The sequence below is a fragment of the Muscardinus avellanarius genome, assembly GCF_963383645.1.
Source record: "Muscardinus avellanarius genome assembly, chromosome: 12".
NCBI lineage: Eukaryota > Metazoa > Chordata > Mammalia > Rodentia > Gliridae > Muscardinus > Muscardinus avellanarius.
In genome coordinates, this window is record NC_137798.1 from 97,386,511 (window position 1) to 97,414,029 (window position 27,519).

General features: G+C 41.4%; 1 protein-coding gene across 2 annotated transcripts in view; it reads left to right on the forward strand.

Annotated features, from left to right (window-relative positions):
• Nucleotides 1–459: 459 nt before the first annotated feature.
• PPP4R4 (protein phosphatase 4 regulatory subunit 4) overlaps nt 460–27,519 on the forward strand; it is a gene marked incomplete at both ends in the record, with an annotated part of 113,025 nt that continues 85,965 nt past the window's right edge. For both annotated transcript variants that reach the window (XM_080707817.1, XM_080707818.1), the window contains 2 exons: nt 460–573; nt 1,691–1,764. In XM_080707817.1, coding sequence (XP_080563943.1) covers nt 460–573; nt 1,691–1,764 — 188 coding nt within the window. The remainder of the gene's footprint in view (nt 574–1,690; nt 1,765–27,519) is intronic.

Here is a 27,519-nt window from a genome sequence, read left to right on the forward strand (position 1 = left end):
CCTGGCCACACCCTCTCCCCGCCCCTCGCCCGCCTCCGCGGGTCGCTCCTGGAGAGGGCTCTGCGCACGCGTCGGGGGGGGGGAGGCGGGGCGTGGGGAGGGGCGTGGGGCGGGGCTGGGGAGGGGCGTGGGGCGGGGCGGGAGGCGGGCTCGACGTTGCGCGGCAGTTGCGTCCGCGACGGGGAGGGGGCGGGGCCAATGCGGGCTCGGCAGCAGCTCCCGCCCCGGCCACGCCCCCCGGCTGGACCCGCCCCCGCCCCGCCTCGCTCTGGCTCCCGCCCCGGCCCCGCCCCGGCCCCGCCCCCGGCGGCCTCGCTCTGGCTCCGCCGCCCGCCAGCGGCGCGCTCGGCTCCCGCAGCCGAGAGCGGGAGAAAGTCCTGCTGGTGGGCGGCGCGGGGCTGCGCGCGTCCGGCATCCCGGGGCCGCTGCGGCCCAGGCGGCGAGGGCGCCCGGCGGTCCATGCATCCGCCGCCGCCCGCCGCGATGGATTTCGGTCAGAACAGCCTGTTCGGCTACATGGAAGACCTGCAGGAGCTCACCATCATCGAGAGGCCGGTCCGCCGGAGCCTCAAGGTGCGCCCCTCGGAGGGAAATGGCCCTCGGGGCTCCCGGGGGCTGGCCGGGCGGCCGCCGCGACCCCCGCCCGGGCCGGACCTTCGGGGAGTCGCACCGGCCCCTCCGAGCTCCAGCGACGACGCCGTGTCGCCCCGAGCCGGTCCCGGGCCGCCCTCGACGCGGTCCTGCGCCCACGGCGGACCCCAGCCCCGCAGGGCGGACCCCAGCCCCGCAGGGCCGGCCCCGACCTCCCTCCCGCCCGGTCCCCGCGAACGGCCGGCCCCGCGCTCCCGCCCCTGCAGGGGCCGCCCCGTTCACCCCGGCGCGACCCCCCAGTCCCGGGACAGCCGGGCCGCCTCCACCGCCCCCACCCCGGGACAGCCGGAGCCGGGTCCGCGGCGCCCGGCCGCACCGTTCCCAGCTTCGTCCAGCCTCAGAGCCGCTCAGCCCTCCGTCCTGAGTCACCGCGCGTCCCTCCCTCCAGGCCCTCCAGGGCTGGAGCTGGGACCCTGCCCCCAGCCCCCGGGAGCCAGCCCCCGCCTGCCCCCCACCCCGCAGAGCCATCTTCTTCCCCGCGGGGCCGGCCAGCGGGGTCCAGAGACCCCCGACCTCGGCGGGCTCCCCGCGGCTGGGTTAGCGCTTCAGCTCCCACCTGCCGCAACGTCTCCGACCTTTGATTTCCTTCCAGCCTCAGTTTATTCCCTTCCCTCCCCCCACTCGAGAGCTGGTCCTGCTCTTCCCACTCATCCACCCCTCTTTAAGCCTTTCCTAGGTTGGAGAGTCTTGGGGTATTAGAGGTAAAAGCTGTGCGTGTGCACACATATATGCGTGTGCATTATATATGCGTACGAAATTGATTTAGCAAGGTTCTGAAGCCCCGATATAATCCGCAAGCTGCAGTCTAGAAACTAGAAGAGGAAAACCAGAAAAGAACAAAACAATCCTCCCCCGAGAGACCCCCCCAATTAAAGACCTCTGTGGTTGATGGACGCCTAGAATCATCAGACCCTCGATTAGCTTTCATTGTTAAATTTTTAATTACGAAACTTTTTCACGAAGTCTGTACTCGTGGAGGGTCATGGGGTGGGGGCAAGATTGGCCAGTGTGGGTCTAATTTGTATTTCACACTTGACAGTCACCAGAAGAAATAGAAAGACTGACGGTTGATGAAGACCTCAGTGACATCGACCGAGCTGTTTATCTGCTCAGGTATTTCCTAGCCTTTCCGTGAAATTGCTGTTCTTTCCTTGTGGTGGCATAGAAGAATGCTCTCTGAAATGTGGCGTTTCTTGTTGTGTTCAGATTTACTTACCTGACCAAAGTACTTAGTCATGTTATGGATTAGAAAAGTTACGGACTTAGGAATGTTTCTGAGTACAGAAATCAAGTAAGATATCTAATTTAAAGAATATCGCTTGGAGGAGAACAACTAATGGTTTGAGTTGTACCTCATCTTTTTCTTTTCTAGCTTTGATTTTGCTCATATAAGATGCAGAAAGTTTAGATGAAGCTTAAGAATGTCTGCTAATTAACTCTTAAGTTCATCATGGAGTATTATATTATGTAGAACACCATCCACAAATATGAATTCGCCATTCAGAACATCTTTTTATATTATTTTTGCTGTTAACTCTAATTTTGCCTGAGATTTTCTTCTTTTTACAGTTAGTTGAACCTACTCTCATTTAAGCTTCAAACTGTCTCACAGGCTTTACAGAATTGCTTAAGGCAAATGGTTACTACAAATATTTATAATATTTTTTCCTGAATTACTTAAAGATTGTTTTGTATATTTAGTTTATTAAAAAATGATATAGTGAACATTAATGAACATATTGATGAAAATTCTTCCAAAATAGAAAATTTCCTGAGGTATTTTGTGTATAAATTTCCCATAATTAGCATGTTCCCTCTCTCCCTTTTTGGCAAATGAGTCTTCACTTTTGTTTTTCAGAATCAGATTTTTAAATCGTGTTCTTTATGTCCTTGGGCATTTGTCATCCTTGATTTTTTAGATTTATTTTTGGCAGTTTCTCGTTTCTGAGCCTCTATTGATCATGTTTTCAGTCCCGTGTTATACACTGGTTGATTCTATAAAAATTCCCCTCTTTAGGACTTCCATTTGCTTAGTTATTCTTTAGCCTGCTGGTAGCACCTTGAGTTTCTGCTCTTACTATGGTAAGAGTATTAGCATACTTACCATTGAGACCATGGCCTCCAACAATTCTATCACCTAATGATGCTTTTAGATTTTAGGCTTTATCTTGATATTGTTACCCTCTCCCCCACTTTGGTCATCTGTGGTAGCATGGTCTTATCATTTCTATTTATTTTTTGAAAAGAAAACTTACATATGTATCAATGAATGGTATGTGCTTTTGATGTTTACTTAGAGAATAATATAACTTTTCATCATTTTGATATTTTATTGTGTTTTTTTGGGGGGGGTGGTACTGGGGTTCCTAGAAGCCCTTCTTCTGGGCTACACTCCCAGACCTATTTTATATTGTTATTTGAAAACAGGGTCTCTTAAGCAAGCGAGGCTGGCTTCGAACCTGTGCAATCCTCCTGTCTCCGCCTCCCAAGTGCGGGGATTACAAGCGTGCGCCACCACGCCTGGCTTATTGTGTTATATTTGAAGTACTTTATTCCTTAACTTTTTTTTTTGTACTAGAGATAGAACCCAAGGGCATTCTGCCTCTGAGCTACACCCTCAGCCCTATTTTTTTATTCTTTATTTTGAAACAGGGTCTTACTAAGTTGGAGAGGGTCTCATTAAGTAGCTGAGGCTGTCTGAGAACCGTGATCCTCCTGTATCAGCCTCCCAAATGCTGGGATTACAAACATGTGCCACCATGCCTGGCTTTTTTTTTTTTTTTTTTTTAATTTTGAAACAAGGTCTCACTAAGTTGCTGAGGCTGGCTGGGAATCTACAATCCTGTCTCAGCCCTCCACGTATTGGGATTATAAGCGTGTGCCACCACGCCTGACTGTTTCTTAATTAACATGCTTAACATGGTCCTTAATTAACATTAACATGTTTGAAATGGTGAACTAGAGTTGTCAACATTTGCCTTTTCCCATAGTTCTTCTTACTGGAAGTAAGTAGAAAATGGAAAGTTTGAAATAATCCCCTATTTACTCCTCTGAGCCATTTTCTTTACTATCAACACTGGCTTACAATTAGGAAACGGAGAGTCTTGCTCTACTTACTTCTGATAGCAGACACCTTATTCTAGATATCAGTGATAAGGAAAGCTTTCTTTAAGGAAAGCTTCTTTGTTTTCTACTCTGCTCTTATTGTTGGTTAGAAGGCCAGGTCTTCTAAGTTTTCTTTATTTTTCAGACATAGAACATCAGTTTCGCTTAGTTTTGGAACTTACAAAGGCCTTATAGAGGCAGATGGGTCCTCTCATTCGTAGAGAAGAGAGTTTTAAAGAAGAGCCAATGTCTCCTTTGGTTTCTTGTGGCTCGGCTACCTGCAAGGAGGCGTGCAAGGCGCCGGGGAAGCGGAACACTAGGTTGGTTGTGTCTGGGCGCTCTAGCTGAGCTCTTCTTTGTGTCCTTGCCATCTCATACCTCCCGGGGAAAGTGGGGCTTTACCTTCAGGCAGCCTCTGGAGGAACGGTGTCCAGGCTGCCTGAATGAGTCTTTCTTCCCTGGGCTTCAGGGGAGGGGGCTGGGGTGTCTCATGGCTGTGTTCCCATTGCCTCTGCGGAAGCTACCTCATCTGCTCTCGTATCATGCTTCCTATTTTAAAATAATTTATTGCCGGGCGTGGTGGCGCACGCTTATAATCCCAGCATTTGGGAGGCTGAGACTGGAGGATCGCGGTTCGCGGACAGCCTCAGCTACTTAGTGAGGCCCTCTGCAACTCAGTGAGACCCGGTTTCAAAATAAAGAATAAAAAAAATAGGGCAGGGGGTGTAGCTCGGAGGTTGAATGCCCCTGGGTTCCATCCCCAAACCTGCAAAAAAAAAAAAAAAAAAGTAATTTATTCTTCTATAAAATTTTGTTTTTCCAGTGCTGCAGAACCTAGTATTGACCTCTGGCTCCTTTCTTGTTGATACTTTTCAGGTTAATTTTTCAGCGCTTTACCTTTTCTGCGTATTGGATATTTAAGTTTCATATGTATGAATAGGTATATGTAAATATTTGCTCTCTGCTTTTGCGTGTTAGATTTGCTTCTTCGGGGCTCTTATTTTGGATATTAAAACTTCTGGAATATTGGGTTAGAATTTAGAGTCAAATGTGTATCAGTAGGAAATGCTTTATGTTAGTGGAGATTCTGATATCACTTAAAATGAGTCAGTATCTTAAAACAATTATATACAGAGTACTGCCATCCAATGAAAAACAAATGACAGTGTTCATTATCTTACCCTGAAATAGGACAGGCCAGTAATTAATGCCATTCTCACAATTAAGGTTAGAACATTGCGGTATTTGAAGGTTTGAAGCAGATGAGTTTTCGGTTTTGCATAAATATGGTGCTGATATACCCGTCTGTGGCATTTAGCACCGAAGCAAAACAGCTTCCCTAATAGTCACAGCTTGTGTCTTAGGCAAAATGATATCACAGCATCTTTTTTTTTCTGTTCTCTCTCTTCTGTGTGATTTTGGCACATAATTTAGGAATGTACTAAAGTATGGGAATAATTCTGTGAGAGAAGAGTCCTAAGCACGTACACGGTGCTTTCATTAAATACCTCTTTACACGTGTATCTCTAATTGCCTGCCCAATGAATTCCAGACCTTTAAGCCTGGCTTTCAGAGTACTCTGTGGTTCTGTCTTAGCCGTGCAGTGACGTTTCAGTAGGTCCCTCATTTGTAAAAGCGGCTTTCTTGAAATGCACTTCACATTCCATATGTGAATTTAAAGTATACAATTTAGTGTATCACAGAATTGTACAGCCATCCCCACAATCAATTTGAGAACATTTTCATCTTTCAGCAGTAACAGTCAGACCTCGTCTCCCAACCTGCCAGCCTTTGGAAGTCCCTAGCCTACTTTTTGTCTCTGGATTTGTGTTTTCCAGCCATTCTTATAATACAATATGTGGCCTTTGTAACTGCCTTCCTTTACTTAATGTAATGTTTTCAAGACTTATCTGTGTTTTAGCATGTGCCAGTACTATATTCCCTTTCATTGCTAAGTAGTGTTCCACTGTATGGGTTTCCCCTTATCTGCAGGGGATTATTTCAAGGCCTTAATGAACGCCTGAAACCCTAGGTAGTAGTACCGAGTGCTATAATTTGATGCTTTTTGCCATCTTAACTAGGTCATGTGGCCATGACTTCTGTAGTTTGAGGTGTGATAGCAAAACTAGCACAAATATCTTTCCTTCTCCACAGTTTCATGGGTAGAATATTCCTTTTTGCTATAGATCTTGGCAACTACAGCATGTGATTTTTTTCCTTTCCTTGTTGAAGACTTTCACCTTTTCACTCGAAGGAATTGCTTTATGGCTTCTCTTTGGTATATCTAAATTGCCAGCATCACTACTCTTATGCCTCGTGGCCAATGTGGATTACTTGAACATGAGCGCTGCCGTGATGCCAGGCAGCGCTGGACGATGAGCAATCTCTTCACAGTCATCGAGATGACACACTACTTAAAACTTAGGGATAGTTTATTTCTGCAATTTCCCTCTTAATATTTTCAGACTATTCCTGACCACAGATAATGGAAACCTTGGAAAGCAAAACCCGGGGTAAGGAGGGACAACTGTCCCATATTTTACTAACGCCTTCAGCGGTGGGTGGACATTGGCTGTTTTCACCTAGACTTGCACTTTTTGGGGCAGTCTTGCTGGACTCGCAGGTGCAGTGTGGTGGTCTGTAACCCTGCCTTCCTGTATCCCCGAGTACCCTTTCGTTGTACCTGTCCAATGTTTACCATCCCCAGGATCCAGCCAGAAGGCGGTACCAGCATGTGAGGAAGTCACATGGGCACCAGCTGCTCTCAGCCTCCCTGGCACCTCACTGGCTGCATCCTCACCTGGCTCGACCTACAACATCACACCTGGCTTTAAGCATTGCTTTTCGTTTCTCAACTTATATGTGTGTGCACATTTTTAATCGATTGTAAACTCATACAGGACAACCCATATTTTGTGTTGATTTTAGTTCTTATTCTTTGCTGTGATATAAATAGAAACCTCTTCACTTTTAGCAGAATGAAGTGTATTGAAGATGACCAAAATGCTAGATGAATAAGCTAGGTGAATACTAGTTGAATAAGCAACTTAGAGGGTTTTTTTTTTTGTATCATATGTAGTAGAATCAGACAGACTTAGGTCATATCTGTTCTATTACTCATTATCTTTGTGACTATGAGAAAGTTACTTACAGATTTGGAGTCTTGGTTTTCTCATCTATAAAACGTAAAATGTAAATAATAACTACTCCTGCCTCCCAGGGTGGTTGTATAGCTGTGGAGAGCCGTACACAGTGGGGTCCCCTTAATGTTGATTCTCTCTGTCTCCGTTCAGATTTCCCTGCTTTCTCACCACCTCGGTGCTCAAGGTACATTTCATGTTTTTTTTTTTTTGTTTTTTTTTTTTTTTTTTGTGGGACTGGGGATGGAACCCAGGGGCATTCTACCTCTAAGCTGCAACCCCAGCCCTATTTTTAATCTTTATTTTGAAACAGGGTCTCACTGAGTTGCAGAGGGCCTCACTAAGTAGCTGAGGCTGTTCACAAACCGCAGCCCTCCTGTCTCAGCCTCCCAAATGCTGGCATTACAAGCGTGCGCCACTACGCCTGGCTCAAATTCTTAAAGAGGATAAAGGTATTCATTTTTCCTTCCAATAATTTCATAAAGTAACAGGCAAGTAAAGTTTATAAACTGAAGTTTTTAATAGATACCCATTAACTTCCTTTGCTAATGGTATTTATCAGAAATCAGAAACTTCACAAATTATTATTATTATTATTATTATTATTATTATTATTATTGTTATTATTATTTTGGTGGTACTGGGGTTCCTGGAAGCCCTTCTACCTCCGGGCTACACTCCCAGACCTATTTTTACATTTTTATTTGGAAACAGGGTCTCCTAAGCCAGCACACAGGGCTGGCTTCGAACCTGTGCGATCCTCCTGTCTCTGCCTCCCAAGCGCGGGGATTACAAGCGTGCACCACCACGCCTGGCTGAAACTTCACAAATTATAATGAATCATTTTTTTTTTTTTTGCAGTACTGAGGATTGAACTTAGACCATTCTACATCTGAGCCCTATTTTTTATTCTTTATTTTGAAACAGGGTCTCACTAAGTTGTGGAGGGTCTCAATAAGTATCTGAGGCTGGCCTCAAACCTACAATCCTCCTGTCTAAGCCTCCCAAGTACTGGGATTACAAGTGTGTACCACCACGCCTGGCTCATAATGTAGCATTTTTAGCTGAGAGATAGTAAGGTTATTCTGTTTTATAGACTCATAGTTTCTTACAAATAACCCTATCTTAAGTAGCATTTGCTATTTCTATTACACATTCAACACGCTGATTAGTTAACATTTCTAACCTTTTATGTTACTTACTTTTAAAGCCAGTTGTGAGTTTTAAGCTATTTTTCACTTAGTGCTGTGAATTTTTAAAACATTTTGCACATTTTCTTCCAGGGATGGTCAGATAAAGTACATCTTCATTTGGAATTTGTCCCCCTCTTTTTCCTTTCTCTCCCTCTCTCTCAATTTTTTGTTTTTTTGTTAAGGAGTAAGTGCTCCCCCTAGTGATAGGACAGAGTGAGATTTCTGCCACCACATCAGTGGAAATAAAAACCAGGGCTGTAAGCTGTGGTAGTGGCTGCTCACATCTGAGAGCTCTGTTTTTCTATGATCAAGATCCAAACGGGGTATCAGAGGCGGGGGAGAGCACAGGTGGCCAGCTTTCTACATCTAGCTTTTAATTGTTTTATCTTTCAAAATAGTTATTCTTCCAAAAGTAAAAATATGGTGGAAAAATCTTTTGTATGTATGCTTGCATTTTTAAGATCTTATATTTCTTCACATTTATTTTCATTATTATATTGATTTCTGGTTTGGATTTCCTTTGACTTTTAGATGTTTTAATGAGGCATGCGCGCTCTCTGTATTTGTGTGTGAGTGAGAGAGAGAGAGAGAGAGAGATTGAGAAGAGAGAGATTATTTAGAAGGGGAGAATATGAGCGTGGACATGAGCATGCAGAACTGCTGTGTGTATGTATAGTCTTGTGTGGTTAGTATTGCCTGCCTGTATATCTATAATGATACACAAGAGACATCTCTGTCTTTTTTTTTTTTTTTTTTGGTGGTACTGGGGTTCCTGGAAACCCTTCTACCTCCGGGCTACACTCCCTGACCAATTTTTTTAATATATTTTTATTTGGAAACAGGGTCTCTTACGCCAGCACAGCTGGCTTCGAACCTGCGCGATCCTCCCGTCTCCGCCTCCCAAGCGCGGGGATTACACGCGCGCCCACCGCGCCCGGCAAGAGGGATCTCTTAATGCCTCACAATTGAGATGGCTAGTTGGTTAGTGAATAAAAAATTTGGCAAGAGTAAGGAATCATAAAAATGATATATACCATCAGCATTTCATTTTAATGTAAAACATAAATTCTTATTCTTTTTCCAGTCTTTTGACGTAGAGATATGACCTCTTCTTTGAGCATGGTTCTGCTGATTACAGTTTGGAACCCCCTTTCTTGTATAAGCTGCTTCTAAAAGGCATTTATGATGTCAAGTTCAGATTTCTTCAAAGTTGAGTGTTTGTCTTTGCAAGTTGTCTTGTTCTTCCCTACTTCAAGAGCAATTTTCTTGGATTACTTTATTGAATTTTTCTAAAACCTTAATCTTAGTTTTCATATAAATAATGCTTTGCATGCATGTATTTATGTAATATTTAATTAAGTTTTATAATTGAAATAGCGTATGAAATCGAGAACTCGTTTGGGAACAAGCACAGCCTGCTCTTGGTTGCAGCTCTGCCACTGAGCACAGTCTGCGGGCATTCTAGACAGTAGCCCTGTGGGGAGAGGTGGTCCCTTTCCTGAGCATCCTCTGTAAGGAACTGCTGCATCCTGGCTATTCCTTACTTGTCTCTCCATTACATTTGGTCCCATGGGGTAGTCTGTTATTTCTTCTTCTCTATTGCAAGAGAAATGAATGAATTTGGAGTGTCAGTAGAGAAGTACTCTCAGAAGCACATATTTTCTTTGTTTTCCAAAGCAAACTTTTAATCTATGCAGAAACGTACACAGATCATAAATAGACAGCTTGCTGAGTTTCATATGGGGACACACCTATGTGACTAGACTCCAGATTACAAAATAGAATGTTATCTGTTGAGTCAGCCTGGTGGCCTCTCGGGTTCCCCTGTTTTAGTTCTAACTCGCCTGCAAAGGGCAGCTGCTCTCTTGCTATCTAATACCACAGACGAGTCTGCCTGATTTTGAACTCTTTGTAGTAGGAACCACAGTTTGTACTTTCTTGTGCTTTCAACATTTTTGAAAAAAGAGGTTTATCTGTACTGTTGTGTGGAGCAGTAGATGGTTTATTTTTATTGCTATATAATATCCAGTTATATGAATATACCACAATTTATCCTGTTGATGGGCATTTGGCTTGTTTCCCTGTATTGACTTTCATGAATAATGTTATAAACATTTACACCGAGTCTCTTAGTAGATAATACATGTATACATTTCTTTTAGAACTGTAATGTATGCAATTTCTTAGAGGTAGAATTATTGGTTATAGCATATTTGTATATCCAGCTTAAACGATACTGATAAACTGAAAAACAGTTTTCCAAAGTCCTTTTAATTTTTAACCAATTTCTACTTCTTCCCACAGTGTATTGCTTAGTCCTAGCTGATACACTTTAGGAAATGAAAATGACAGTTTCTAGCACTCAGCGATGAACTACCTAGTTAATATTAATAGCCCTTGGAATTTAATTAATATTATCAACCTTTTTCTTCTATAGGAAAGGGAGTTTCTATAAACTCCTTCTCTCTCTCTTTTTTTTTTTCGTTACTGGGATGGAACCCAGGAGCATTCTATCTATGAGCTACACCCCCAGCCCTCCCTATTTTTTTAGTCTTTTTAATTTTATTTACTTATTTTGTGGTACTAGGGATGAAACCAGGGGCATTCTACCTCCAAGGGACACCCCCAGCCCTATTTGTTATTCTCTATTTTGAAACAGGGTCTCACTGAGTTATAAGTAGCCGAGGCTGTCCTCAAACTGCAGTCCTCCTGTCTCAGCATCTGGCATGCTGGGATTACAAGCGTGTGCCACCACGCTTGGCTTAGTCTTTTAAATTTTGAAACAGGGTCTCATTAAGTTGCAAAAGGCTTCACTAAATAGCTGAGGCTGTATGCCATCCTCTGGTCTCAGCCGGCCTAAAGCAGGGATTATAAGCATGCGCCACCATGCCCAGCTTAAATTCTCTTACAATTAGTGTTTATACTGTTGGATTTTGGTTAGAAGACTATTGATTATAAGGTGGTCTTTCAGGACATTTTATCTATTATTCCTTTGAGAAGCAGAAGCAGAGTGAATGGTAGGGTCCTTTCCCTGTTTCTGGGAGTACCACCCCTGCTCCTGTGCTTTTAATGATTCTAAGAGGTCTTTGTAAAAATTGCCCAGGTTGTCATCCTCTGTGAAGATCTGTACAAATGAATTGCCTTTCCATAAGGAAATTGCAGGCATCTTTGTTTTCATTTTTTTCTGGACAGAGGAACCATTGTTTGACATAGCGAGAGCATATGTAATGAATTTCTGCTGTTTATCTTCCATTATTGCTCAGGCCAAATGACTTAGCTTCTTGGCAGATTGCAGATCCCTGTTTTGGAAAAGTACTAGGTCTCCGGCTAGGAGGGGTTTGGAGATTATTTTCCCATCTCCTTTTCTGTGTCTTTTGTTCCGAGGACAACCATGGGAGGCATCTGTTTCTTTTTTTCCTGCGTCCTGAAGCTTCAGAAGGCTCTCTCTGTGAATCAGTAGAAAGCAGAATGCTCTCCTGGGATATGTAGGAAAAGCTTAAAAATAAAAAGTAGACTATTTTCATCAATGTAAAAGTGACCCATATAATGTCACGAAAAGGCCTGGCACTTCATAGCAGGATGTGATTATGAGGGAGCTGAGGAGAATTTTTATCCTGTAAAATAGTTGATTACTTATTTAAAATACTGAAACTTTTTTTTTGCAGTACTGGGGTGGAACCCAGGGGCATTCTATCTGTGGGCTACACCTCCAGCGCTATTTTTTATTCTCTATTTTGAAACAGGGTCTCACTGAGTTGCTAAGAGGCTCACTAAGTAGCTGAGGCTGGCTGTGAACCTGGATCCTCCTGTCTCAGCCTCCCAAATGCTGGGATTACAAGCGTGCACCACGCACCCAGATACTTATACATTTTTATAGTAAAACACTACACAAGAAGGTTACCATGAGTGATTATATAGATTTGAATAAAGTATGGGTTATATAACTACAATTTAACTATATTACAACATATTTAAATGTCTGCATATGTGTATATTTATTTTGGTGAACAATTCATACCAACACTCTTGGGAAGCACCTGAGACATAGGAAGACTGAATTGTATCTTAAATTTTAGCTCATTAATTCTCAGTAAAAAGTTGGCTTGCCTTCCAGCTTTAAGTTGAATTGTATAGTTTTTTAAAAGTATTCACAATAAGATTAAAGTGTTAACTCTCTCAAGTTTTAAAAATCCTAGCTTTTTTATGCTGAGGGGTACATGGAAGAAGTTAAACCACTTAGTAAGGTCTGTACATCTTTCAACTTGGATATTTGGTTACTATAGAATCTGTTTATGTGCCATGTCGGCATAGAGGCATAGAGAAAGTGTTTGCTGAGTTTATAGTCTACTTGCGATTTATCCTTATATGATACTGGTATGTGAAAATCACATCAGAAATAATTGCAAAATCTCTTATGGCCCGTGTATGATGTGACTTACAACATAATTTTTCTTTATTCAGAGATGTTAATAATGTAAAAGATTCACAGCGCAACTAGTAGTTGCTTTACAGTAAACCTTTTTTAAAAGTACTTTTATTGGGGCATTAGAGTCTTCACATCATAATGTCATTCATAGTGATAATAGTGATACGCATGCACACATCAAAACCTTTTGAATTTAGGTTGAAGCATACCAAATATTTATTGAGAACTTATATCTTGGGCATCTCTCATGAAATGAATGCCATTGTATCAACAGATACTTGTATTTAAGGAAGTCCTTCTTTATGGAGGCAATTAAAAAAATTTTAGCGGTGTAGAGATCCTTCCCAGTTAACAAAATATTTGGGGCATTAAGAATTAATAGCGTATTGTGTTGGAAATAACTTTATATTTAGACAGACCTGGATTTATTCTGGGAGGCTGAGGCTCACTCATTAGTTTTGACCAGCGTTGGGTGCATTGATATCTTCTCTGAGCTCAAATACCGTAATCTGCATTGGGACAATAACAATTGTATTGTGGAATTGTTGAGATTAGAGGAAGTGTGTGTAGAGGGCACAAGGCTTGGTACCAAGTTGTGTGCTCCATAATGGATAACTGTTATTATTTTTTTTTTTTTGTGGCACTGGCGGTGGAACCCAGGGGCTTTTCTACCTCCAGGCTATACACCCAGACCTATTTTATACTTTATTTGGAAACAGGGTCTCACTCAGTTGCTGAGAGCCTCACTAAGTAGCTGAGGCTGGCTTTGAACCTCTGCGATCCTCCTGTCTCAGCCTCCCAAGCGCTGGGATTACAAGCGTGTGCCACCACGCCCGGCTATTGGATAACTGTTACTGTTTATAAGCTTCATGTAATTAAAAAGTTTTCTCTCCAGATGATTAGTTTTCCAGGTTGGAACATCTATCCTCTTACCTCCAATTTTTTAAAGATATCTCTATCAAGCTATAATTTAAAGAATAAGCGCACAGTTTGACGAGATTTGGAAATATCCACTTTTGTATGACCAGCATTCAGTCAACGTTCAGAACATTTCCGTCACCCCAAAAGCTCCTGTGTCCTGGTAGTGCCGTGCCTTGACCTTAGCTAAGTACAGATCCACTCTTTGTCGCTTTTGATTCATTTTGCATGTTTTAGAATATAGATATAATGTTTTCATATCTCTTAGGTAAGTGCCTTACTTATCTAAGAAAGGACATCTTTTAGGACAGGAAATATTTAATGTATTCCCTCTTCTTTGAGTAAGCAGAAACAAAGTGGATGTTGGAGTCCTGTCCCTGTTTCTGGGAGGACTGCCTCCGCTCCCTGTGCATTTGGTGAATGGAATGCAGTGAGTCCTTGGAGGCTGTTTTTTTCCCCCCATTTTTTTACAGCTTTATTGAAGTATAACTAAATTCAACTAGCTGTACACATTTTAACAGTTAAGCGTGATGAATATTTGCATTTGTATACCTGTGCCCATTGTTGTCCTCGCTAACACCAGCAGCCAACAGCTAGCTCATCTGCTTCTTGTTACTACTCTTGCTATTTCTAGAATTTTATAGAAATTATTAATACAGCATCTACTCTTTTGTCTAGCTTCTTTCACTCAATGTAATTATTTTGAAGTTCATCTACAACATTGCATATATAGTTTACTCCTTTTTATCATTGATAATTACTCAATTTTCTGGATGTAACACATTTTGTTTAGCTATTCATCAGTTGACACACATTCAGGTAATTTCCATTTTGGGGCCATTAGAAACTAAGTGGCTACAAACATTCCTTTACAAATCTTGTGTGGTTATGTGCTTTCTTTCCTTTTTGTTAAACATCTAGGAATGGAACGACTGGGTTATATAGCAGGTGTGTGTTCACACTTTTAAGAAATAGCTAAGTAATTTCCAAAATGATCATACTATTTTACTATTTTTAAATAGTATAAGAGCACTGTCTGAGAGTTCAGGTCGCTCCATCTACCCAGTGACCTGTGGCATGACCAGTCTTTAATGTCAAGCCACTCTAGTGCGTACGTAGCGGTAGTAGTTGGTGTTTATAATTTGCGTTTCCATGGTGGCCAGTGGTGGCTGTGCATGTTTACCTATGTTTATGAGCGGCAATATGTTTTGTTTGGTAATGTATCTATTCAAATATTTTGACCATTGTTTAATATGCTTTGCAAATGTTTTTTTTTTTCCAGTTGTATTGCTTTTTCATTTTCTTGTGTCTTTGAAGAATAAAGGTTTTAAATTTTGCTGGGCGTGGTGGTGCACGCTAGTAATCCCTGCGCTTGGGAGACAGACAGGAGGATCGCACAGGTTCAAAGCCAGCCTTAGCTACTTAGTGAGGCTCTCAGCAACTTAGTGAGATGCTGTTTCCAAATAAAATATAAAATAGGTCTGGGAGTATAGCCTGGAGGTAGAAAGCCTCTGGGTTCCACCCCCAGTACCACCAAAAAGAACAAAAAACAAATAACAAACCTTGGTGCTTCTAATTATTGATTTTTTTCTTTATAGTTAATACTTTTTGTGTTTAAGAAATCTTTGCCAAGCCATAAACCACCAAGATTTTTTCTTGGTTCCTTTTAAGGTGTTAGCTCATACATTTTAGATCTGTGATCCATTTTCAGTTACTGAAGTCAGTATTTCCCCCACATGGCTTTCGTGTACAATAGCAAGGGCCAATTTGCCATTGTAAAAATCAGGGTATTTGACTTCTGTCTTTTCTGTGCTAACACGTAAATCACTGAAGTGTCTCAGGTAACATTTTTACCTGTTTCCCCTACTGATATAGAAATGATCGACTGAGCCTGATAGAATTTACAATCTCGTTTCACTTCAGCAGATTATCCTCAGTTTCTAAGAGAGATGATGATAATGAAGAGGTTGAACCTCAGTTTCTTATTTTGTCCACTAGGAGGTTCTAGTGGAGATTCCTATAGGGCAGAAACTGCTTAGATAGATGAAGACTCAGAGAGTCAGGTGTAAGGTAGATATAATTGGAAAGTGCCGTATCTCATTAATGGTGGGATGCAATTATACTCAGACCAAAACCTTTTATTTTGCTGAATTGTAAAATAAAATGGGATGGAACAATATTTTCTTTAGATTAAAATAGTTTTGTACATCACAGATTTGTTTTGAAAATGCACTGGGTGGAATGTGCTCTGTGAAGCATAACGTGTTTATATGCTCAACTATGAAAAATGAGGATCATGAGTGTGAAAGAGTTAGACTTATAGGAGTTCTTTTGTTAATGTTTATAAACTGAATTTGTTTGGAAATATAGCTATGAATTATATTTGCTTGAGAAATACAATGTGGAGAGGGAAAGGATTTACCAAAGGACAGCCTGGGCGTGATGGAGGGGAGGACCTCTCCATGTGACTCTGGTGATGGGAGGGCCTGTGTGATCAGGATGAATTAGTCTTACATGTTTCTGGAATTTATTTTCTATACTTTGTTGAGGATTCGTTTTTTATTGTGTTGTTAGAGATTAAATCTAGTAGACATTCCATCTCCAAGCCACATATATCCTTGGCCCTATTTTATTATTTTTTATTAAACAGGGTCTTGCTAAGTTTCTAAGGGCCTCACTAAGTTGCTGAGGCTGCTGGAGCCAGCCGGCAAGAGTAGGGGTTCTGAAGTGAGGCGTGAGGACAAAGAGTTTTTAACCCTAACGTGGGGGAGCCTCCAGCCTACTACCTCTACTGGTCGACCCCTGTTCGTGGGTCAATATTTCCTACCGGTCGACGACTATGCCTGGGTCAGTATTCTCTATCGCACGGACACTCCTGGCCAACGCAGCTTCTGGGTCAATCTCGCCTTTATTGTGCCGACCCTGCCCTTGTTTTTCCAGAGGTATTTATACACAGCTACAGGTCAATCAACATTCTCGTGCTACCACCACCAGAATACAATAAAGACCAACACAAAACACATCATTACAGCACCCTCGTGTCATCACCACCTGATCTTCTCTCAGACCTCTTTGAACTTTCCATAACCCCAAACCTTGTTGACTCTGGGCAAAGGACAGTCAGCTGAGTCAGAGAAGGCCTTAATGGCTCCCAACAATTCCCCCTTTTTTTATTATATTCTAAGAAGACTGTGTCTGTCTTAGGTTGTTTCCTTCAGGTATCAAGGATTACCCGTCTTTGGATAATACAGAGCTAAGCTGTATATCCTGTCTTAGGTTTCCTTGTCCCAAGGAAATCTTACCTGTCCTTGACTACCAGCCTCTTAATTGGGGATACCCTTCAAAGGTAAATTGTGCACTTCTGCTGAAAAACTGTTCTCACTTTGTCCCGAGTCTCTAATAAACAAGGTATTGGGAGTATCATGTAACATAGGTATTTCAGCAAGACATTTTCTCCAATTAACACAATGCTTTTTACATGTTGAATCAGAGTTACAGAGTAAACAAGTTATTAGTGCGCTAACATTTTTATCTTTTTTCCCTGGGTAACCAGGGCCCCACAAGACCAAATCTTCAATAGCACAATTACTTATCAGTCTTTGTCCAAAAATAATCAAAAGTACCAATTCTAAAATAATACTATCAGTCTTTGTACTGTCAATTCTCTGTCTAAAATATCAGTCTCTAAACTTGTCTGCAATATCACAAGTGTCAACTGTAGACATACCATCTTCCTGACATTTTTACCAGTTCTTTGTCCAGCATAATCAAAAGTTTCCTCGATGGGTGCAAAATTCCCGACATTTTTAACAGTTCTTCATTCAGCATAACCAAAAGTTTCCGCAATGGGTGCCATTCATATAATGTATCATATATACAGATTTATAGGATCTTCTGACAGTAACTCTAGCCTTTGCAACAAATTTTTGACACAGAGTTGGACTATTGGCCATTCCCTGAGGTAGCACTTTCCACTGATACCTTTCCATAGGCGCTCTATAATTTGTAGATGGAACACTAAAGGCAAATCTCTTACAATCTTGTTGTGCTAAAGGTATCGTATAAAAGCAGTCTTTTAAATCTAAAATTATTTTATAAGTGTCTTTGGGGATAGCTGATGGATTGGGTAGTCCAGGCTGTAAAGCTCCCATTAATTCCATAGTTTTATTAACTTGCCTTAAATCCTGTAACAATCTCCACTTACAAGATTTTTTCTTAATGACAAATATGGGTGAATTCCAAGGGGAGTTAAAATTTTCTCTATGGCCGTAGTCAAGCTGTTCCTGTACTAACTGCTCTGCGGCTTTTATTTTTTCTAAGGTTAGGGGCCATTGATCAATCCAAACTGGTTCCTCGTTTTTCCAAGTAATAGGATCGGCATGGAGTACAGGCTGATCAACAGCCCCTTCTAAAAATACCCTAGACCTGCTGGAGGGCGTTGTAAATGAAGCTTTAAAGGCTCTATAATACCCTGATTATTTGTTTCTAAACCTTCCTCTGGTAAAAGTCCTTGATCTAACATTTGCTGTGTCACTATAGGGCTGGGGCTATAAAGATATACACCCATGTTCTGCATAACATCTCGACCCCATAAGTTGACAGGAAGTCCTGGAACATTATAGGGTTGAAAAACTCCAGTATGGCCTTCCTCATCTCTCCAAGTAAGCCAATCACTGCTTTGTTCGGGGTTTTGGGTCTGTCCTATGCCTTTAAGGTGAGTGAGGGAAGAATGCTTAGGCCATTTGTTAGGCCATAGATCAGCTGTTATGACAGAAACATCTGCTCCCATGTCTAATAATCCTGAAAATTCTTTCCCATTAATAAATAATTTCAATTCTGGTCTTTGAGTTCCAATCGCTTGGACCCAAAAAGCATCTGATGAACCAAATCCCTTTTTACCCCCTTTAGGTCTCTGAGCACTATTATTTGTTTGCACCTGAGGTAGCAATACTAATTGTGCCAGTCGTTGGCCTGCATTAATAACAGCTATCCCTTGAGGAGAATGTATCATAATTTTTATTTCTCCTTCATAGTCAGAATCAACTACACCAGGGGCTACTATAATTCCCTTCATGGTGACACTACTCTGTCCTAACAACAATCCTACTGTCCTTTTAGGTAACGGACCATAAACACCAGTAGGAAGGGCTTGCATTTCCATTTTGGGAGTTAATACTGTATAGGTGGAGGCACAGAGGTCCAATCCTGCGCTGCCTGGGGTTGCTCGGAATAAGTCCTCAATGGTTTGTTTTGTTGAGAGTTGTCCTGCTGTGGTTCAGCTGTCTGAAGTGCCCCATAACACTGTTGCTGCGGGGCCTGAGGCGGCCCCTCCTTCTGTTTCCTGACAGGAACTGATTCCCTTGCTCATCAGTCCTTGATTTACATTCCTTAGCCCAATGCTTCCCTCTTCTACATCGAGGGCATAAGCCTGGCTCTTGTCTATTACTAGCACTCTGCCTCTGTGGACAGTTAACTAAATGACCATTTTGTCTATACCCATAGCTTTTCTTAGGTCCTGATTTATGTTGTTGGAAAAGGATTTCTTGTACAGTTTTCCCTTGTAATGCCGCAGCCATAGCTAGTCCCTGTGTATATGCAGGTCCTATATCGGAACATAGCCGAATATAATCAGACAGGTCTCCTTTCTTTCTAAAAGGGCGTAAGGCAGCTTGACAAACAGCATCAGCATTCTCAAAGGCTAATTGCTTTACCAGCAACAGCCCTGCTTCACTGTCGCCTATCAATCGACTAGCAGTTTGTAATAACCTGGCTACAAACTCCTGATATGGCTCATCTGGTCATTGTCTTATTTTTGAAAGATCTTCTGTTTTCCTGAAGAAGGCAACTTGTTCCATGCTCGACGCGCAGCAGCATTGGTCTGAGCCTAAGAAGCTAGACTAAATTTCAATTGCTGAGCGGTCTCCCTAAACTGTCCTTCTCCTGCTAACATATCAAGATTTATGGGTATTCCCTGAGCTATGTTCAAATCTGCTGTGGATTGGCACAGTTCTGCAAATTCAGACTTCCACAATAAAAAATCACCCCCCGATAAACAAGCTCGGGCTATCTGTTTCCAATCAGAAGGACACAAAGCCTCCATGGAGAGAGATTCTAACATGGCTTGAGTAAAAGGTGCTGTTGGCCCATATTGAGCACAAGCCGTTTTTAATTCTTTTAATTGTTTGAAAGGAAAAGGCCTGTGTCCCCTAATAACACTTCCTTGACCATCAGGGTCTTCAGTTACTGGAAAAGCTCTGAATCCTTTAGTATCTTCTCCGTTTTCTGCATTGCGACTTATAGCTGCTTGAAGTGGTGATAGTAAAGATAAAGATCTGTGTTTTTCACTGTTTTGTTTAGCAAACGCTACAGTGGAAGAATTTCGAAGGCTTGCCTTGCTAATAGAATATGTTGAGATCCTCCCTTTTCACTATTTGAAGGAGCTATCTCATCCACTCGTTTAAAGTCTCTAAGGCTATTTGTAATTGCTTTATACAATAATCAGGCTCGGTGACTGTTTTTGGAATGTCTGAATAAACCCCCAAGTCATCTCTATGGTACTGAGCAGCAGTTTCCTCAAAGTGCTCCTCTCTTTCAGTATCTAAAGTATCTTCTTCAGGAAGCCAAGGCAAAGCGCCCTCATGTTCCTCCTGGTTTCTCTAACAAAAAGCCTATGTAACAAAAACAAAAATCTTCTGACCTATTACTATTTACATGTTAGGCGCCTTCATTTTCTATCCTCGTTTCTTTTTTCACTTTCTATCATACTTTCTTTCTTCACTTTCTATCTTAGTTTCTTTCTTCATTTGCTGGCTTAGTTTCTTTTGCTCAAAGCTTTACTTTAGTGACTGATTATAATTACAAAATTCCCACGTTTTACTGCTACCAAAAATCTTTCGAGCGTGCTCTTTTTTTATTCAGCGGTGTCCTTCACGGAATCCTCAGTTTCAGAATTTGTCCCCGTACGGGCCACCACCTGCCGGAGCCAGCCGGCAAGAGTAGGGGTTCTGAAGTGAGGCGTGAGGACGAAGAGTTTTTAACCCTAACGTCGGGGAGCCTCCAGCCTACTATCTCTACTGGTCGGCCCCTGTTCGTGGGTCAATATTTCCTACAGGTCAACGACTATGCCTGGGTCAGTATTCTCTATCGCGTGGACACTCCTGGCCAACACAGCTTCTGGGTCAATCTCGTCTTTATTGCGCCGACCCCGCCCTTGTTTTTCCAGAGGTATTTATACACAGCTACAAGTCAATCAACATTCTCGTGCTACCACCACCAGAATACAATAAAGGCCAATACAAAACACATCATTACAGATAGGCCTATCAGTACCCTCGTGTCATCACCACCTGATCTTCTCTCAGACCTCTTTGAACTTTCCATAACCCCAAACCTTGTTGACTCTGGGTGAAGGACAGTCAGCTGAGTCAGAGACACCAATCTAGAGGAAGGGCTTAATGGCTCCCAACATGAGGCTGGCTTTCAACCTGCAATCCTCTTATTTCAAACTCCCAAGTACTGGGATTATAGGCATGCTCCTCTATGTCTGGCTGAAGATTCTTACATGTGAATGAGAAATATTAGCTTGCAATGTTCAGTTCTCTTTTATTTTTTTTTGTAATGTGTTTGCCCTTTTTGGTTTTAGTGTGATAGTCATAATATGACTTGAGAAATGGTTTCCTATTTTCTGGAAGAGGTTATATTGAATTAGTATTATTCCTGCCTTAAATGTTAGGTAGATTTCACCAGTTAAGCCATCTGGACCTAGGATTACCTTTGTTCAAAGGTTTTTAGCAAAAGCCTTTATTTCTTTGATAGAGGTGGACTGTGTGGACTGTCTCTTTCTTCTTGAATGTGTTTTGATAATTTGTGTCTGTCAGGTACTTACTCGGTTTCATCTAAGTAGTTGAAGATGAAGTTAGGGGCGTTATGGCGTCCTGTTATTGCGAACCCATTCTGTTATCTTTTTAATGTTGTCAGTATCAAAAATGGTTCCTCTTCTTGGGTTTCTGTTCCTGATAATTTTGTCTTCTAGCTTTTATTCTTGGTTAGCATAGCTACAGGTTTATCAGTTTTACTGATTTTTGAAAAGAAAAAACAACAGCCAGCTCTGATGTTGTTCTTTTTTTTTAATGCTTTTGGTTTTCAGTTCCATTGCTTTTTGTTCTAGTCTATATTCTTTCTTTTTTCTTGTTTTGCATTTACTCTTTTCTTCTTTCTCTGGTTTCTTAAGTTGGAAGCTTGGGTTACTCACTTTTGACCTTCTAGTATGTGCCTTCAATGCTACAGATTCCCTCTAGGCACGGCTTTGGCTGCATCCCGCAGATTTTGATATGTTATTTTCACTGTCATTTACTTAGAAAAATACAATTTTTATTTATTGAGATTTCTTCTTTGGCTTATTTAGGAATGTCTTTAGTTGCAAAGTATTTGAGGGTTTTCATATTTTTCTCATTACAGATTTTGATTTTAGTTATGTAATGGTCCGAAGATACACTTTGTCTGGTTTTTGTGATTTCCTCCTCCGTATGGCTCTGGTTTCATTTCCTACTGCTCCCTCCTCCTCTTGGTTTACACGCCAGCCATCTTGCTGTCTCTTAAACATACCAGGTGCCCTGTGCCTCTTTGCACTCACTGGCCCCTCTGCTCCTGTGCTTTGTTTTCCTCAGCTGTCTGCATTGATGGTACCATCATTTCTCAGAACTCTACTCAAGTGTGTGTTTCTTATTTATCTCAGATAATGGTCTAAAATGGTTAAAGCCCTGGAAGTATTGGAAACATTTTCTATCTTTATCTCTGATGTTTCAGAAGATTATATCTTTTCTTAATAAAATAGAAATAGCCACACAATTTCTGTAGTTCTCTGATGTACACATTAAAGATAAACATTTATTCGAGATGGTTTTCAAGTACTCACTTCTTAGGAACTTGTCTTGGGTTGTTTAAAATTCTAGTTCTTCCCTTTGTTTGTGGTGCTGGAGATTGAATGCTAGTCAAGCAGTTTTTCACTGCTCCACACACCCAGCCCTGTGCTTTTACTTTGGAAAACATTCATTTGTTCTTTTAGTGTACTGGTGGACAAATAAATGTGAACTTCTGTCTTTTTTTTTCAGGAAAAATATATTTTGTATGTCCCAAATAGCATGTAGATAGTGTATATTTAATTAGTTTAACTTTAGGCTCTTATTTATTATTTAAGACTGTGTATATATGCATATATATAATTGGTATCTAGACTAGTTTTGCTTCTTTTATTAGGCAGTAAGAGATATATAATTTATGTTTTTTTAATCTTTGTTGCTAAGAAACATGGAGCACAGCCACCAGCCAGCTGCGTGACCTTGGGAATGTTATTTAGCTTCTCTGTATTCTGTGAGTAAAATGAGGAAGGTTTATTAGCCAAGATTGGAAGATTCTTTTTTGTGCTATAAATCTGTAAAGGAAAATTACTGTTCAACCATTAGACAAATTTATCTTAAATGCTTAGTGTGTCTATTTCACTGCTCTTTCAAAAAATTTCTACTACTTTTTAGTTAAAAAAAAAAGAGCTCAAGGTATACCAGTTGGATCTGATTCTTTTGCCTAGTATTTTAAAAACAGTTTTAAGTTCAGTTGCTTTGTCCACTTTAACGTATGCTACTTTAAGTCTTTATTTTGTTTAGGTATATGTATGTTTTGTTTTATATATGTATATATATATATATATATATATATATGAATAGAATGACTTGTTATTTCATCAAATCATATTTCCTAATAAAAGCATTATCTATTATTATTATTAATTATTATTATTTTTATTATTATTATTATTATTTTTTTTTTTGTGTGTGTGTGTGTGTGTGTGTGCGCTCAGAATTGAACTCAGGGGCATTCTACCACTGAGCTTCATCTCCAGCCCCATTTTAGTTTTTATTTGGAAAGAGGTCTCTCTAAGTTGCCAAGAGAGACTTGCTAAGTTACTGAGGCTGGCCTCAAACCTTTGATTCTCCTATCTCACCCTTCCAAGTACTAGGCTCTTCCTAGCTCTTCCTGTGATTTAAAAAGTACTATTGTATTCTTTAGTTTCTTCATAATGCCCACATAATAGCATGTGGACCTAGTTTTATGGATTAATATTAAAATATTTACACTTAGAAATATATAGTTATTAGCTGGTCATGGTGATGCACCCTTGTGATCCCAGCATTTGGGAGGCTGAGACAGGAGGATCGCAGTTCGCGGCCAGCCTCGGCTACTTAGTGAGGCCCTTTGCAACTCCGTGAGACCCTGTTTCAATATAAAGAAGAAAAAATAGGGCTGGAGTGTAGCTCGGAGATAGAATGTCCCTGGGTTCCATCCCTAGTACCATAAAAAAAGAATTATATAGTTATTATTATTTAAAAATGTGTATGTGTGGAGAGAGAGGGGAAGAGAGGGAGAGAGCGATCTGTATCTACAGCTGCCTTCTCTGAATTACTTGCTGTTTGAATTACATATGATGTAATTAACAGCTGTATTTCCTCAGATACTTGTGTATTTGAAATTTGCTAGGGGAGTAGATCTTAAGTACAGTCACGTGTCACTTCCTGTCAGGGGGATTCCATCTCTGTGTGAACATCACAGAAGGTATTTAGTATTGAGATGGCCGCTGTGGTAGGGACCCCATCATGTGTGTGGCCCAGTGCTGATGCAGACATCTTTATGCAGTGCATTTGTTTGTGCTCACCCCAAAGAAGAGAAGCTGTGAGGCCACAGGTATGTTAAATAGCTTTTCTTTGGTAATCACGTCATTATTATTATTTATTTATTTTTTGTGGTACTGGGGTTCCTGGAAACCCTTCTACCTCTGGGCTACACTCCCAGACCTATTTTTTAAAATATTTTTATTTGGAAACAGGGTCTCTTAAGCCAGCAAGGCTGGCTTCCAACTTGGATGATCCGATCCTCCTGTCTCAGCCTCCCAAGCGGGGATTACAAGCGTGCGCCACCATGCCCGGCCTATTATTTTTTAATTGTATATGCCCATCAAAATATCAGGATAACTTTGAAGCCCATAAATATATACAATTATAATTTGCCAATTTACAATAAAAATAGTTTAAACCCCATCATGTTGTAACTTTTGTCAATTTTTTCTCAGTAAAGTTTAAAAATTTTTTTCTTATAGTCTTTTTTTTTTTTTTTTTTTTTTTTTTGCGGGTCTGGGGATGGAACCCAGAGGCATTTGACCTCCGAGCCACACCCCCTGCCCATTTTTTATTCTTTATTTTGAAACAGGGTCTCACTGAGTTGCAGAGGGACTCACTAAGTAGCTGAGGCTGTCCGCGAACCATGATCCTCCAGTCTAACTAGAGAATTTGTAATGCATATATTAAAAGAAATGACAGACATATCTAAAATGGTTCTTGTATAAAGGACATCAGGGAGAAAACTGACTTTATTTTAAAGAAGAAAATACACATGTGAAATTAATTTAAAGTTATTTAGGAACCTGAGCAAGATCTTACAGAGCTGGTGGTTTTGTCAAGGGCAGCCTTGCTCGGTCGAAGCGAGTTTTGAACCTGGACCGTAGCTAAAGGTTGGCCACGCAGGGTCCCGGTCTGCAGGTGCGGGTTCCTCACTGTCCTGATGGAAGGAGGTGAAGCGTGTTTCTGAAGTGCTCTTTAATGCTAGCAGTCCATTTATCCTATTTTATTTTGTCTTCAGCCCCAGAGAAAAGGGATTGTTATTTCACACAGATTTACAGACTGCTTTTTGCTTCACTGATGAGTATTACTTTCAGTACCGGAGTTGGAACCCAGAGGCATTCACCTTTGAGCCACACTCCCAGCCCTGTTTTGTTGTTTATTTTGAACAGGGTCTTACTAACTTACTGAGGCTGTCAACCTTCCAGATGCTGTGGTTGCAGGCGTGTGCCACCACGCCCAGCTCACTGGTGAGTTTTAAACTGATGGATTGCTCTCTTCCGGTTCAGTGCCCCACTTGCAGTGGTTTGAAGTGAGCAGTGATACCCTTGCGCCCCTCTCTGGGTCACACTACCCACCTGGACCCCAGCCATCCTCTCCCTGCTTAGATTCCAGCCCGTGAGGGCAGCGGTAGCCTTGGCTTGTCTCCTGGCTTTGGACAGGAGTGCTGGCCAGTGCCCTGGTAGTGCCTCCACCAGAACGTCCTGCGGCTTTTCACTCTGAGGGGGCCCCACACTGATTTTACCACTTTTTATCTAAATACGTGTCTCTGCTTTTATTGAAACTGGGCCAGGCTTCTAAATCATCCTGTCAGCGTACCTGTCTTAAGACCTGCTGGTTACAGAGTTGGGCCTCTTCCCTCCCTCTGCCAGCTGCTTGCCGTCTCTTCTTCCTGTCGGCGCCAGGCACTTGGGTCTTTTTTTTTTAATCAATATCTGTTGACTATTTTTTCTCCCGAGTTTCTCTTCCTGGCTGTAGTACATCTTAACTAGCCTCTCTCTCTGCTGTGTCATATCAAACTTAGGTATTTTAAAAAGAATTTTTCAAGGGATTTTTTTTTTACTGCAATATGTATGTTAGTGGGGAAATAAAGAGACTGGTTAAAACACCTAAAGGCAGGAGCCTTCAAGTGTTCTCGTACATCTTCTGGGTTTCTGTAGTTCTTCCTGAATTCACATTTTCCACTTCCCTCAGTATTCCTGCTCTAGCTCATGTATTAGTGCAGACCTTGGCATTCTTCCCTTTTGCTCAGTCAAATGCTGCAGAGCAGCGCTTGGTCAACTGTTTTATCCCCATAGTAAGGAATAAACTTCAAACCATGACACATCATATACACGTACCTTTTTGTGTTTATGTGTATTAATGCAGGTAACTGGAACTGAAACTCACAATAGTTATCATTCTATGTCTAAGAAAGTAAAATATAAACTATAATCTTGTTAGTATGGAACTACAATGTAGAACAAATCTAAAATAAACTATATAAGAGGATTTATTAATGTCTCAGACATGCTTGTACCTTAATAAGCCACCCCACTCCGGGACAGGCGATGGCTGTACTCACCTGTAAACTGCTGTGAGATTTGCTGTGGGGTGTGAGGGAGAGAAGGAGGTTGAGAACACTGAGACGTGTACCTGGAGACGCCACTCCGAGGTCTGTTGTACCTCTGCTGGCCCAAAGAGGGAAACAACTCAATTTTCAGTAAAGTGGAAGGGCCATTCAGCAGCCAGTGCTGTCTGTAAAATACTGATATATGTTTTGCAAAGAGAACTATCTCTTCAAAATGAACATGACTTTTCTGTATACTCTGTTGACTTGGCATTGTGATAGCAAAGGATAATAGCAGAAATTACCAGTAAAGGAATTTATTGTAGCATGGATATGATCAAAGAAGTCATATGATAACTCTTGTAAAATTTCAGTTCATAGAACTTTGTAAAAAGTTCTCATGATGGGACTGTGATCCCAGGTGATATCCCGGCCATTGGTTATGGATTTAGGAATCACGGGCTGAAATCCTGGCTCTAATCTTTACTAGTTGGATGACTTTGGGTGACTCACATTTTCCCCCCTCAACTGTAAAGTAAGGATAGAAATATCTTACTTGTATATTGTGAAGATTAATGAGATAATGATGTACGGTGCCTTGCCGGGCACACAGCAGGCTCTTTTGTGTGGTACTGGGAATTGGGCCCAGGGGCATTCTACCCCTTAGCTATATACCCCAGGCTCTTATTTTATTGTATGTTATATTTTATTTTGAGACAGGATTGCACTAAGTTACTGCATGCTGGCCTCAAACCTGAGCTTCTTCTGTCTCAGCCTCCAAAGTACTAGGATTATAGGCATGTGCCACTATGCCCAGTTACAATAGGAGCTGTGTGTGTGTGTGTGTGTGTGTGTGTGTGTGTGTGTGTGTGTGATACTGGGGATGGAACCCAGGGGCGTTCTACCTCTGAGCTACACCCCCAGCCCTTTTTATTTTTTGTTTTGAAACAGGGTCTCCCTAAGTTGCTGAGACTAGCCTTGAACTGGCAGTCCTGTGTTAGTCTCCAAAGTACTGAGATTATGGGTAGACATCACCATGTTTGACTCACAGTAGGATCTTAAATGCTAAATTTTCTTATACTCTTCCTTTGGT